Source organism: Larimichthys crocea, chromosome VI (assembly GCF_000972845.2).
Source record: "Larimichthys crocea isolate SSNF chromosome VI, L_crocea_2.0, whole genome shotgun sequence".
Classification (NCBI taxonomy): domain Eukaryota; kingdom Metazoa; phylum Chordata; class Actinopteri; family Sciaenidae; genus Larimichthys; species Larimichthys crocea.
In genome coordinates this window covers 23,140,815-23,152,692 of record NC_040016.1, presented here as the reverse complement: position 1 = coordinate 23,152,692, position 11,878 = coordinate 23,140,815, and the positions used below count along the sequence as shown (strand labels likewise).

General features: G+C 40.4%; 1 protein-coding gene across 3 annotated transcripts; it reads right to left on the bottom strand.

Annotated features, from left to right (window-relative positions):
• Positions 1 to 2,420: 2,420 nt before the first annotated feature.
• Positions 2,421 to 7,917, bottom strand: LOC104924063 (interferon-induced protein 44). Of its 3 annotated transcripts, none has more exons than XM_010737296.3 (8): positions 7,516 to 7,917; positions 5,283 to 5,377; positions 5,158 to 5,191; positions 4,772 to 4,963; positions 3,478 to 3,636; positions 3,193 to 3,364; positions 2,828 to 2,928; positions 2,421 to 2,715 (listed from the first exon to the last, which is right to left on the bottom strand). In XM_010737296.3, the coding sequence occupies exons 3-8, from the start codon at positions 5,176 to 5,178 to the stop codon at positions 2,545 to 2,547; spliced, it is 816 nt and encodes a 271-aa protein (XP_010735598.2). In that variant the 5' UTR covers positions 5,179 to 5,191; positions 5,283 to 5,377; positions 7,516 to 7,917; the 3' UTR covers positions 2,421 to 2,544. The 3 variants fall into 3 exon arrangements, with proteins under 3 accessions (XP_010735598.2, XP_019110223.1, XP_010735599.2); XM_019254678.2 differs by having other exon boundaries at positions 3,193 to 3,220; XM_010737297.3 differs by having other exon boundaries at positions 5,283 to 5,353.
• Between the last annotated feature and the right edge of the window lie 3,961 nt (positions 7,918 to 11,878).

Genomic DNA, 11,878 nt, shown 5'->3' with positions numbered 1-11,878 from the left:
TTTGCGTTTGCGTGTAAACTGAGATAAACAGAGTTTTAGGCAGCGGATGCGCCAAAAGTGCGACCAATGTTTACTTGTTGCTATGACGATGCTCATGGAAGCGTTATTCTGATTGGCTTGCAGAGGATTCGCCTTCTTTCTACACTGCCACCCACAGGCTTGGCGTAGTTATGACGGCGCTCGATGGCGTATTTATGCGGGTTGACTTTTTTGAAAACGATGCTATGTGCACGATGTTATTTTGGAAAACGGAGGGAGGGAAATATTCGTTTCTCAACATACCCGGCTACGTGTAAACGTAGCCTCAGGCGCAGAGATGGTGTGAAAACGGCAGGCTTTATTAAATGGCAGCAAAGTTCACTTCCTACAAAGTGATAAAATAACAATCGCTCCAGTCGGAGGAAAAACAACTCTATGAAAACACTGACTTAAACTAAAGACGCTCCAGCCGGAGGATCTAATAAAGGAAATGCTAAACTGAAAATCACTCCTAAGTAGGGATGTAACGATGCATCGTGACACGATTAAAAATCGGTACAAATGCGTGACGACTCGCATCGGTTGACAGAACAAATGAATCGCGATTCTTGGCGAATGGGAACCCGCACAGCTCTCACTGGTCAAACAGGCTTCCCGGCACGTTGCGTGGGCGTGGCGTGTTTGGTCCGTCCTGCACGCGACTCTGCGCTTAGCCCGCCAGACTTTGTTTACTGGCTCAGATTTGGACATTTTCCCGGTGTACGTTCTTCTAAACATGCTTCAACATGTGTAAATATGCTACGTAGTTAATTAGTTCCGCTTTTGTCTGTTTTTACAACCAGCAGTTTGCACAGGGTATTTTATTTTGAAAATCCACCAGATTCTCTTTGTTTTTCTGTGTCTGGCTTCCGCCCGCTCAAGGTGCTCTGAGTTTTAATGTTTTTATTTTATTGTTATGTACAAAACTTACCAGGCACATTGGCTGGTGATCAGAAAAGTTAATTTAGAGCCCTGGTTACGCCTCGTGAGGAAAACTGCACATCACAGCAGTTACAGCAGTTTACTGTGAGACTGTTTCTAAAGAAAGCAGATATCTGTCATGTGTTTTGTTGTTTAAGATGTAAGTTGCACTTTTTATAAGAACACAAACAGAGTTTCTGTAAAGAAAGATTTTTTTCCTACAAATAAAAAGATAATTTTATTTGGTCATAATTTGTCTGTAGCTCATTTTGATTTTAAAAAATCGTGAAAAAAATCGTATCGGGAACAAAAAATCGTGACTTGAATCGAGTCGTGAGTTGAGTGTATTGTTACATCCCTACTCCTAAGGAGGAAAAACAAAAGGCTGAACTGAAAATCTAGAACCAGAAAATCTCTAAGCTGAACTAAGAACAATACAAAGCAAAATCACTCATAAGAGGAACAGCGCTAAGGCGAAAACAGGCTCGAAGATAATTACTATAATAATTATTATGACTGTGGACTTGGGTGAAGGGCTGTAGGAGACGTACGAAACGAAACACACTGGCAACAAGACAAAGGGAGACGCAGACTATATGAACACATGGAGGTACAGTGGTCCCTCGTTTATCGCGGGGGATACGTTCTAAAAATAACCCGCAGTAAACGAAATCCGCAAAGTAAGTTTTACAATTATTATACATTTTAAGGCCGTAAAACCCCTAACCACACACTTTTATACAGCTTTTTACACGCATTCTGTACAGTACTCCCTTAATTAACCAGGACGCAGAACACACGTGCGGTTCTCCCTTAGCCAATCAGGACGCAGAACACAATGCGCGTTCATACTGTACAGTACACTGTAAAAAAAAGCAAAATTACACTGAAAAAAAATCCACGAAACAGCGAGTCCGCGAAAAGTGAACCGCGATATAGCGAGGGACGACTGTAGTGGGAACAGGTGGACACAATCGGGAATCAGGAAAGACAATCAGACCGGTGACACATGAGGAAGTGCAAGAGATCTGAAACGAGAGGAGAGTTACCTTTCAAAATAAAACAGGAAATGACAAGACATGGAGACAGAACAAAAAAAACACCTTGACTTCACCGCGGTGTGACAACAGATACACAGTTAAACACAAAAATAACAAGTCATGGACAAGTAAGCGGAGTTCAATGAATATATGTTTAAAAAAAACAAAAACATTCTGAATGTCACGGTACGTCACAGAATTCATTTAACGTTCTTCAAGAACATTGTCTGAACATTACATTACATTACTTACATTGCATTTAGCAGACGCTTTTATCCAAAGCGACTTACAGAGGAGGACATAAGCTGAGAAAGGTGTAAAGGACACAGAGTAGTTGTTAGTTTTGTTAGTGTTGTTAGGCAGGGAAGCATTCTGGAAACAGAAAGGTTTTTACAAGTTTTTAAAGGTAGAAAGGGATGTTGCTGTTCTAGTAGCCGTTGGTCATTCCACCATTTGGGGACGACCACAGAGAAGAGTTTAGAGTGACCTCGCTTTGCGAGAGGCGAGGGTACAACTAGACGGTTTGTATGAGCGGAGCGTAACGCCCTGGTCGGGACGTGAGCCTTTATGCTGGATTGTTTTGGTTGAGGAATTCTTCTCCAACCTTGATGATGTTTGTCAGTGCGTTCAGGACCAGGACGTCGATGTCATTGTTGAGCTGGAGTTCTTCATGGTAGTTCTTCACAGGGAAGATGCAGTACATAGGAATGCCCACCAGTGCACTGAACTCCTCCATCTATGTTTGAAATAAAATCACATCGGTTCAGATATTATAGCTGAAAATGTTTTGACAGTATCAAATAATATTTCAGATGTTCAAACTCAATAAATGATTCATAATAATGTACCCTCTTCTTCAGTGTTCTGCTCTTGTAGACATCCTTTATATCTTTTTGGATTTCAGGACAGACTGTGTCAATTTTGGTGAGAATGGCTACTTGAGGAATTCCTGTTAAGAGAAAACAAAATTGACCACAGCTGATTAGCAAAGTTAAAGCTGTCTTTCTGGAAGACATTAGCAGGAAAACAAGCAAATATACTGTGGATAAAATCTGATCCAGTTTCACCAAAGTCACTGAATAAAGTTCTAAAGTTGTGCATTCAACACGATGTGATAAAAAAAACACTTGAAACATACATTTTGACTTCATGGGGACTTTAGGATGTTCAACTCCATGTAGAAAAGAAGAAACATGATGATTTCTGCTCTCACCCAGGTCATTGGCTTCTTCCCTGATGTCCTGCAATGTTTCCTCAATTTCATTTTTCATCTTTTCTACTTTGCTAGCATCAATAACAGAAACCAGAACATGCACTTTGTCGTTGGCAGTTGGGTTTCTGTTGTAGAATTGTCCACCCTTTAATATATTACGTTCAGGATTGAACTGAAAAACAAGTGACAAATCTGGTTATTTGCCAAGAATAACACAATAAAACAGATTACATTTTGTTTTAACTAAAGAATGTCACAAATGTTTGGAAAATGCAGTAACTCTACCGTGTAACCATCCCTCACATGTCCCTTCATCGCCCGTTTGACATCTTTCACATAGACTTTTCTGTTTCTCCTGGTGGCATTTTTCAAGCCCATGATGTCATTGAGGACAAAAGGGTAAAAGCCGTTGTGGTTTCCTCTTTGGATCCTGTAGGTTTTGTACTGTGAACCACGTATGGACGGAAATGTAGTTATTACACCTGTCCTGATTGGTTCAAGTTATGTTCCTACAGGTGTTTTCGTCAGCTACATTAACTTTATGTCTATTTGACTGAACAACCTGATCTGTGAACACACTGGAACTGTAGTAGGAGAGTTCTTCTTAGTTTACAGAATTTTAAATTGACTCTACCATTTTACAAGTACACTGTCGCCAACACAGAATGATGAAGAACAGCACTGTGACTGTTAACAGTGGGAAACATCTCTGCTTACCGCTCTAAAATACTGATTAATATGCTCTATTAAAGGATTAACAGAATGAAAACAAAGCAGAGAGAAAATAATGGTGATGTTGGTTTTGTCCGATTGTAACCACAGTTAAGTTTTCAACAGACAGAAATTCAGTCAAGGACAAGATGCTGAGCAGCTCAACAGTGTCAAGCAAAGCGCTTCACTCTCATTGAAAAATCTGCTCTGTCTGATCGGAGCCTAACAACCTGAACCTCTAACTGAACTGTTACAGATTTGCATTATGGGTAGTGTAGGCACCAGGTTTTTACAAGGGTGGAATGAAATATATGATATCTCTGGTTCTGCTGCATCGATTTTAATCGCACAACTGTGACCCAAAGTATATTCTGCAAATCTTTCGTCTTATGTCACTGTAGTGGTTTGGTGGTTCTGAGCGCTGCCAAACCAGTCGACACAGGATGGCTGACTGCATCCTGTGTCGACTGGTTTTGGCAGCGCTCAGAACGGAAGTGCTGCTGCTCTGATAATGTGCTGCATTTGCAAACAGTTTATCTATGAATATCAAATGTAAAGAATTTCCACGTCAGTAACAAAACAGACACTATTAGATTGAATTAACATTAATTTCAACCTAGATATAAAAACACCAAAGAACCTTTGCTTCTTTGTGAGGAAACACTGGAGAAATGTGTCCTGGTAGCACTTTGTGTTCCATGTTATGTATGAAAAGTGCTATACAAATAAAGTTTGATTGATTGATGTGCACAGCATCAGCTGCATCATCGTTAGTTGAATCTTACACCTTGCTACATTTTCAAAAAGAATTTGAAAGCTTTACATGAAACAAATTCACGTTGATTAATAGTTTAAAGGTTTTGCATACCTCTTTGGTAACACTGTCCTGATTGGAGTTACCCACCAAAGCTATTCTGCTCATGTTGCCTTGTAAGACAGTGCTAACAGAGTTGATGAAACTGGATTTTCCAGCTCCCAAGAGTCCATGAAGAAGAATCCTGAGCTGCTGGCCTTCAGTACGAGGTCTGTAGTTGTAACTTCCAGGGGGCCCTGTTTGTCCCTGTTCAGGGGAGGAAACATTGCATCATAATTCAGAATAATATATATATATATATAATTATAGATATATATATATATAGCTTGGTAGTTAATTTGGATGTCACTGAAAGAGGAAGAGGACAAAAATAAATCAACTTGTACTCCTGAGTTCATCTTAAACAGAAAAGTTCACATTTGAGTTACAATCACACTCACCTCCAGTTTATTTCTCTCCATGAGTCACTGAGAACTGACAGGTACGACACAAAAGTTAAAGAAATGCTCAAGTTATTGTACAACATGTGAATGAATGGTAATTATTACAGTTAACTTATTCTTACGTTCAGGTTCAGGTTCAGGTGTCTTGGAAGGGCTAGACCAGATTGGTCCCATTGCTGGAAAGATTAATATGCTGCAACAACAAACAAAAATATAGCTGCAAGCAGCAATGAGGGGTCCAAGTTAATGGGTTGATCACGAAATAATAGTACATACTTACATAAGAATATTTATTCACGAAATCCGCAATCATCAATTCAGTTCTGAATCCTAACATCAACTAATACGAAGCAACACTACATATTTGCAACGCCCCCAAGTGGCCGAATTTAACCAAATTTGGCCTGTCCCCTCGAGATGGGGTCTCGAGATGAACAAGCAAATTTTATTTTGATAGGTCAAACCGGTCCCAAGAAATAAGCTCACATCCCATTTGGCACCCTCTGCGCCGATTTTGATAGGTTGTAGCAAATTCGAAACTGAAAAATCCATCTCCTAACTTTTTTGCTGCTTGGTCTGAAGATCATGTCTGCTGATTTTTGTGAGAATTGGCCAAATTTTGAAACAGCTGAAAATCTCCAAAATCCAATATAGCAGCCACAATCTTACACTGACATGAAAAATTTTGACAGGACCTGAATTGAGACTCTCCATCAGCAGACGTGGAAATTTAGCGTCAAATCCAAACACGTCAAGAGAAAAGAGCAAAAAAGCAATTTTGTTAATTACAGTGACCCCTAATGGACAAATAACACCAATATTTTTTTGTGCACTTTGGGGCAGGTCTCGACAAGAGATGCTGGCTGCAGACCTCCACTGTCAGGCCCGGAAATGAACGGGATACATTTCAAAATAAAACTGCAGACCTCCACTGTCAGGCCCGGAAATGAACGGGATACATTTCAAAATAAAACTGCAGACCTCCACTGTCAGGCCCGGAAATGAACGGGATACATTTCAAAATAAAACTGCAGACCTCCACTGTCAGGCCCGGAAATGCAAGGGATACATTTCAAAATAAAATTGTGAATTTGTGAATGCACTTCCGGTTGAATCGTTTTCCTCACAAATGAATTTATTAGTAAACAATGATTCATCAATGATTAATCATTAATCAAAATCAGTTAAATGTACAAGCTAGTGCTCTTTATTCAGAAAACCCTCATGTCACATCTACATTTCAGGATCTGGTTATTATAGACACAGATTAAATGTTAAATATAAATATTTCAATATTTATCATCACAGTAACAGTGTTACACACATTAGTAGCTGTAAACACTCAGCATTAGAAAAATACATACGTTGGTTTGGTGCTTACATAAGGAGTAAACATTTATAATCATCACTTTAAAAGTTACATACGTTGTTTTTGGTGCCTGTTTGTTTCCCAGATATATTAGTGTGTGTGTGAATGGGTGTATAAGAGACATTAACTTAAAGAACTTTGTAGAAAGGCGCTTTATGAAGTTCAGTCCATTTCCTGTTATTACTTTACGGGCAGATCTGCCACATCCAATATGGCGGACGCGTTAACGTAACGCAGCAACGGACCAACCTGCTCAGTGAGACATCTGAAAATCAATTTCATCTGAAAATGAAAATGACCCTCTCAAAATGTCCTCTCCACCTCCCCACCCCCCAAAAAACGTCATCACTTCCGGGCCTGACAGTGGAGGTCTGCAGCCAGGTGCCTCTCGGTCTCGATGCATCTGACCAAATTTGGTTTTGTTTCGCCAAAGCGTTCCTGAGATATGGGCTCACATCAAATCGCCGCCTTCGCCGCTGATTCCGATTGGTTGTAGCACGTAAACAAAGTCAAAATTGAAAAATCCATCTAATAACTTTTGTGTGGATTGGTCTGAATATACTCTGTGCCGATTTTTGTAAAAATCTGTCAAAATTTGCGACCGCTGAAAATTTTGTTTCACTTTCAACAAAATCCAAGATGGCGGAAAATCCAAGATGGCGCATTATGACGTCATAGGGTGCATTGAACTCGGTATGATCCAAGGAATCCAAGGAATCCAAGGAATCCAAGGAATCCAACGATACCTTGTTCTTGAAAATCGGGCTAACGGTTCAAAAGTTACGTACACAAACGTACCCTAAACTTTGACCCGATGGTGGCGCTAGACCGTGTTTACTGCCAACATGTAACTTGGTGAAATTAATGATGAACAAATTTAAATCAGGTTAAATGACAGCTGTGTATGTACAGGAATACATATTTAACTCAAAATAAGAACAACATTTTTGTGTAAAAACTTTCTGTGAAGTTTGCAGAAACTTTACCTTGTTTTTATCCTTCACACGTCCCCTCAGAGCCAGTTTGATGTCGTCACAAGGACCCACGGAAGATTTCAGTGTTCGTGGTAAACAGAGTAAAACACCATCAGTTGTGTTGGCATGCAGTAAATATCTGTTTCATCAGCTCAAGTAATTCATATGAAGGCAGAAAAGGTGTGTCCAATACTTTATGTCCATTTCAATGTGCTGCTAAAACAAACCAAACAGCTGCAGACATTTTATAATGATACCATATTATACATTATACATTATTATATTATATATTATACATTATATATTATACATTATATATTATATATTATATTACTGTGTCTTCTCTGTTCACTGATGAACAGTTTTACAAGCATAACAACATGAAGCAAAGATGTGACAGTAACAACAGAAACGTCCTACCTTTGATGAGCTGGAACAAGAATGAAGACAGAACACCAGTGGACAGACTTATTTATAATGTGAGTATGTCCCCTCCCTCTTCCTGTTACTTTCACTTTCAATACAAACAGGACTTACCAGAAATCACATGACTTTCTTCAAACCACAGACTTCAAACTTCACTTTCACCAGGCCTGTTATCTGACTTTACACACTGTGTGACAGTGTGACACACAGTACAGTTCAAAGTTTGGACACACCTTCTCAGTCAGTGCTTTCTTATTTTCTACATTTGCACAATTCAAATGAAGAGGAACAGCTTTTATTTGCTTTGTTTGTTCCAACTACTGCTCCCTTGGATTACCTATACGTTTTAGTCGTAGACTCTACCTCTGAACAACACAGCAACGTTAAAATAGTTTAGTAGATTTGTGTACTGTGGATTTCTGTTATGTATCAAGTGTCCATTTCATTATAATATTCAGATTTATCATAAATAACTGAACACGCACGTTACAATTTTGGATCAAAGGGTCAAATTTGATGGATCGCCACACCCACACCGTTCCCTCAAAATTCATCATTTTGATAACTTTTACTCAGGACGTCTATGTGAACACTCCTACCAAGTTTGACGTCAATTGGATAAAATCTCTAGGAGTTCGTTCAAACATGACCAGCCCGAAACACCAAAAACAGTGATTTTCATTCTCAAATATCTCGCTCCCTGTTCATCGTAGCCCATTGCTCCAAGAGACTTTTTTTGTACAATTCGGCTGTTTCATAACTCTGTGTCCAAAACTGTGGCGAGGCTGCCTCAAAGAAAAGTTTAAGGGGGCGCTATAGAGCGCTTTTGCCCCGCCCCCTAAATAATTATGCAGCTGAAATTTGCATAATATTGGTGTTAATAAGAAGTTTCAGACACAAAATGTTGTCATGGAAATGTGTTCTATGCCAGACTGCCATTATATATCAGAGGTTTGGGGAAAAGTATTTATAGCACGTCGAAATTTCATGAATTTCGAATTTCGTGGCCCCGCCCCTCCCACACAGAATATCGAAAACTCACGATTTTGAAGATTTTCCTCCGAAAACATCTAGGTGGCGCTGTAGAGCCATTGTTGTACGTCCGTGTCCGAGACCCCTAAAATACGTAATTTTACACCCAACTTTGGGGGGTAGGCAAATTTTCGTGAGTTTTCGAGAACGTATAGGCCGTCGAAAATGTGATTTACTTTTAGGAAGAAGAAGAAAATAAAAAAATAAATAAACATTTGAAATTCAATAGGCCTCGCACCGCGTGCTCGGGCCCTAATTAATGAGTTTCTGTCTCATGTTTAAGGTGAAATCTGAGGTCAACGCACCGGGAGAGTGTTTGTACCAACAGGAAGAAGAAGAAGAAGAAGAAGAAGAAGGAGAAGAAGAAGAAGAAGAGGAGGTAACCAGGCTCAGCAGCTTCTACAGACATGATGGCAGAGGAGCAGAGAGTGAAGAGGACGCTGACGGAGGAAGCTAAGAAGAGAAAAGGAGAGAGTGAGCGAGCAAGAAGCCGCCGGACAAGAGTAAATGTGGGACTGACTTTTAGTGGTTGGTGAGAGCTTGGTGAAATAAAAGGCTGAAAGACAGACGCCGAGCTGGGCTGACTGCTGCTGGACTAGGCAGTGAGATCAGCTGCTGCTGGGTCTGGTTCTGGTTCTGGGCTGACTGCTGCTGGACTAGGCAGTGATATCAGCTGCTGCTGGGGACCTGGCTGATGATTGGCTGTTTGATCAGAAGTAATGTAATCAGAACAAATACTCGAGTACAGCTGTAGTCATGGTTACCACAGTGGGATTACACAAACAAATCTGACATCGTATTTCAGATCAATAACACGCCTGGACGGGTCAAACCACAAAGCTTTCGGTTTTATTTCAAATCTAAAACGAGGAGCCCAGTGAACGTTTCAGTTCAGACATGTTTTTATTTGTTCATGGATAAAAACACAGTGATCACATTTTTATCTGAAACCATCCAGACAAAATTACATTCAGATTTGAAAAATGTCAGAGAGAAAGAAAATCACCGAAAGAGAACGAGAGAGAACGAGCTAAACAAAGTGATTTAATACGACTCAGAGGTTTTACAGTGATCAGTCATTCTTATTGCTGACACTCAGTTTGCTGTCGGGATTTGACTTCCCTCATCAGCGTAACCTTCACTTTTGTAGCCCTTGTTAGTTTTTTTTTGTTTCCTTCACAGGAGCTGTACAGCTGCTGAAAGCTTCATGCTACCAACCAACAACTCTAATCAATCATTATTAAAGATCATTAAAGGAAACAACTAATAAAAATGGATCCAAGAAAATCGACTGAATTTGCTGATTTTACTGACGCCAGTGTCCTCAATGATTTCTACACGTCACAACTTTTAGAACTTTAATTACAGATTCTCGATGGAAAATACTCAGACAACCAACGGCAACGTGCCACGTTAGAGACGATGTTCACCAAATGCAGAGACATGAACCAGCTCGTTTTTCTGTCGAGAGACCTGAGCAAAAATAAACATGCCGTATGTGAAGCAATGACCTGGAAGTGCCTTGGACCTAAAATCATATTTCTAAAAATGTCTTTTTGGTTCACGATGTCCTCTTAGGGCCTCCATACACACCCAACATAGATATAAATAAATACAAATCAAAGTACATGTGAAGAGGAGATATTTTTATGCTTATTGTCAAACATGTAGTAAATGAAATATTTGGCTTTCGGTTGAGAAAATGTTGAAGACGTTCATGTACCTGAACACAGACTCTGTTTCTCTTTAAATGCTTTGATTCTTTTTCTGGATGCAGTTTTTTACTTTAATGATAAATCGCCTTCGTGAATTCTTTTTTTCCTGAGAGGCAGTGTGGGCGTTCAGACAGGTTTGATTGACAGCTCACCTCAGGTTAGAGGACAGCCGTCCTCCGAATGTACAGTCCCAATACTGTGGACTGAGTCTGTCTCCATTAGGCTTTAACGTGCATCCTGCAAATGCCTGGATGTCCTTTCATGCAGCTGAAGGAGGGAGGCTGGTGGAGGGGTGTGTGTGCAGTGTGCATCCAGCCGTGGTGAGAGGATAATGGGAAAGCAAAGAGCATCATTACCTCTCTCCTCCCTCTGAAGCGCTGGGAAAAGACGGAGCGGACACGTGGTGTTGGACGCTTTGGATCTGGACTGGTTTTAATCCAAACATCAGCAGCGTTCACTGAACTGTAGCTGTAAGCGACATTTAAAGCACGGACAGCATGCACCAAAGATCCAGTTCAGAGCGGCCAAAGCAGACCTGACAGTGACATTCAGCACCAGGTGGACCAGCTGCAGCTCAGGACTTGTTGGGTTTCACTGAAGATACACTCAAATTAGTGATGCTCCGATCACCATTTTTTGGGCCGATCACCGATACCGATCACCAAAAAACTTGATCTGCCGATTGCCGATCACTGCCGATCAAAGAATGAATTTAAAATTTAAATAATTAACAATAAAAAAAAAACAGTCAAAATCTTCAAATGTACAGAATGCCTTTATTTTACTGTAGCCTTTGAGAACAATATCCATGTCACCAATATCAACAATATCCATGTTTCAAAATAAATAATAAGTCGGAGAGAGTACATCGAAGTCCCTCCCACAACGAAAGCTTATTGGTGTATTTTGCTGACCAAACCAATCGGCGCGCTCTCTCTCGCAACCAGTCGCCCTGAACACGAGAACACGCTGAACAGAGTTTTCGCTTGAATGCATGCACGGGTGCTTCATGTAGCTCATTGTATCTCAGTCTCACGCGCTCACCCCCCTCCCCTCCTCTTGCCTATGCCTGCGCAATGTAACTGAAAGTAATCCGAGCATGATGCGCGAGGTACTATCTTTTCTTTATGCTCGCACTCGCATTTTTTTAAATCTCTCTCGCGTAATCCAAAATCCGGGATGTTTTACCTAGCTCGCGGGCA

Bases quoted from the DNA above. Each gene is read 5' to 3' on its own strand.
- LOC104924063 (XM_010737296.3), bottom strand. From the start codon at position 5,178: ATGGAGAGAAATAAACTGGAG. The intron at 4,964-5,157 runs GTGAGTGTGATT...TCCCCTGAACAG, and splicing joins TGGAGAGAAATAAACTGGAG to GGACAAACAGGGCCCCCTGG. The intron at 2,929-3,192 runs GTGAGAGCAGAA...TTCTCTTAACAG, and splicing joins GGAAGAAGCCAATGACCTGG to GAATTCCTCAAGTAGCCATT.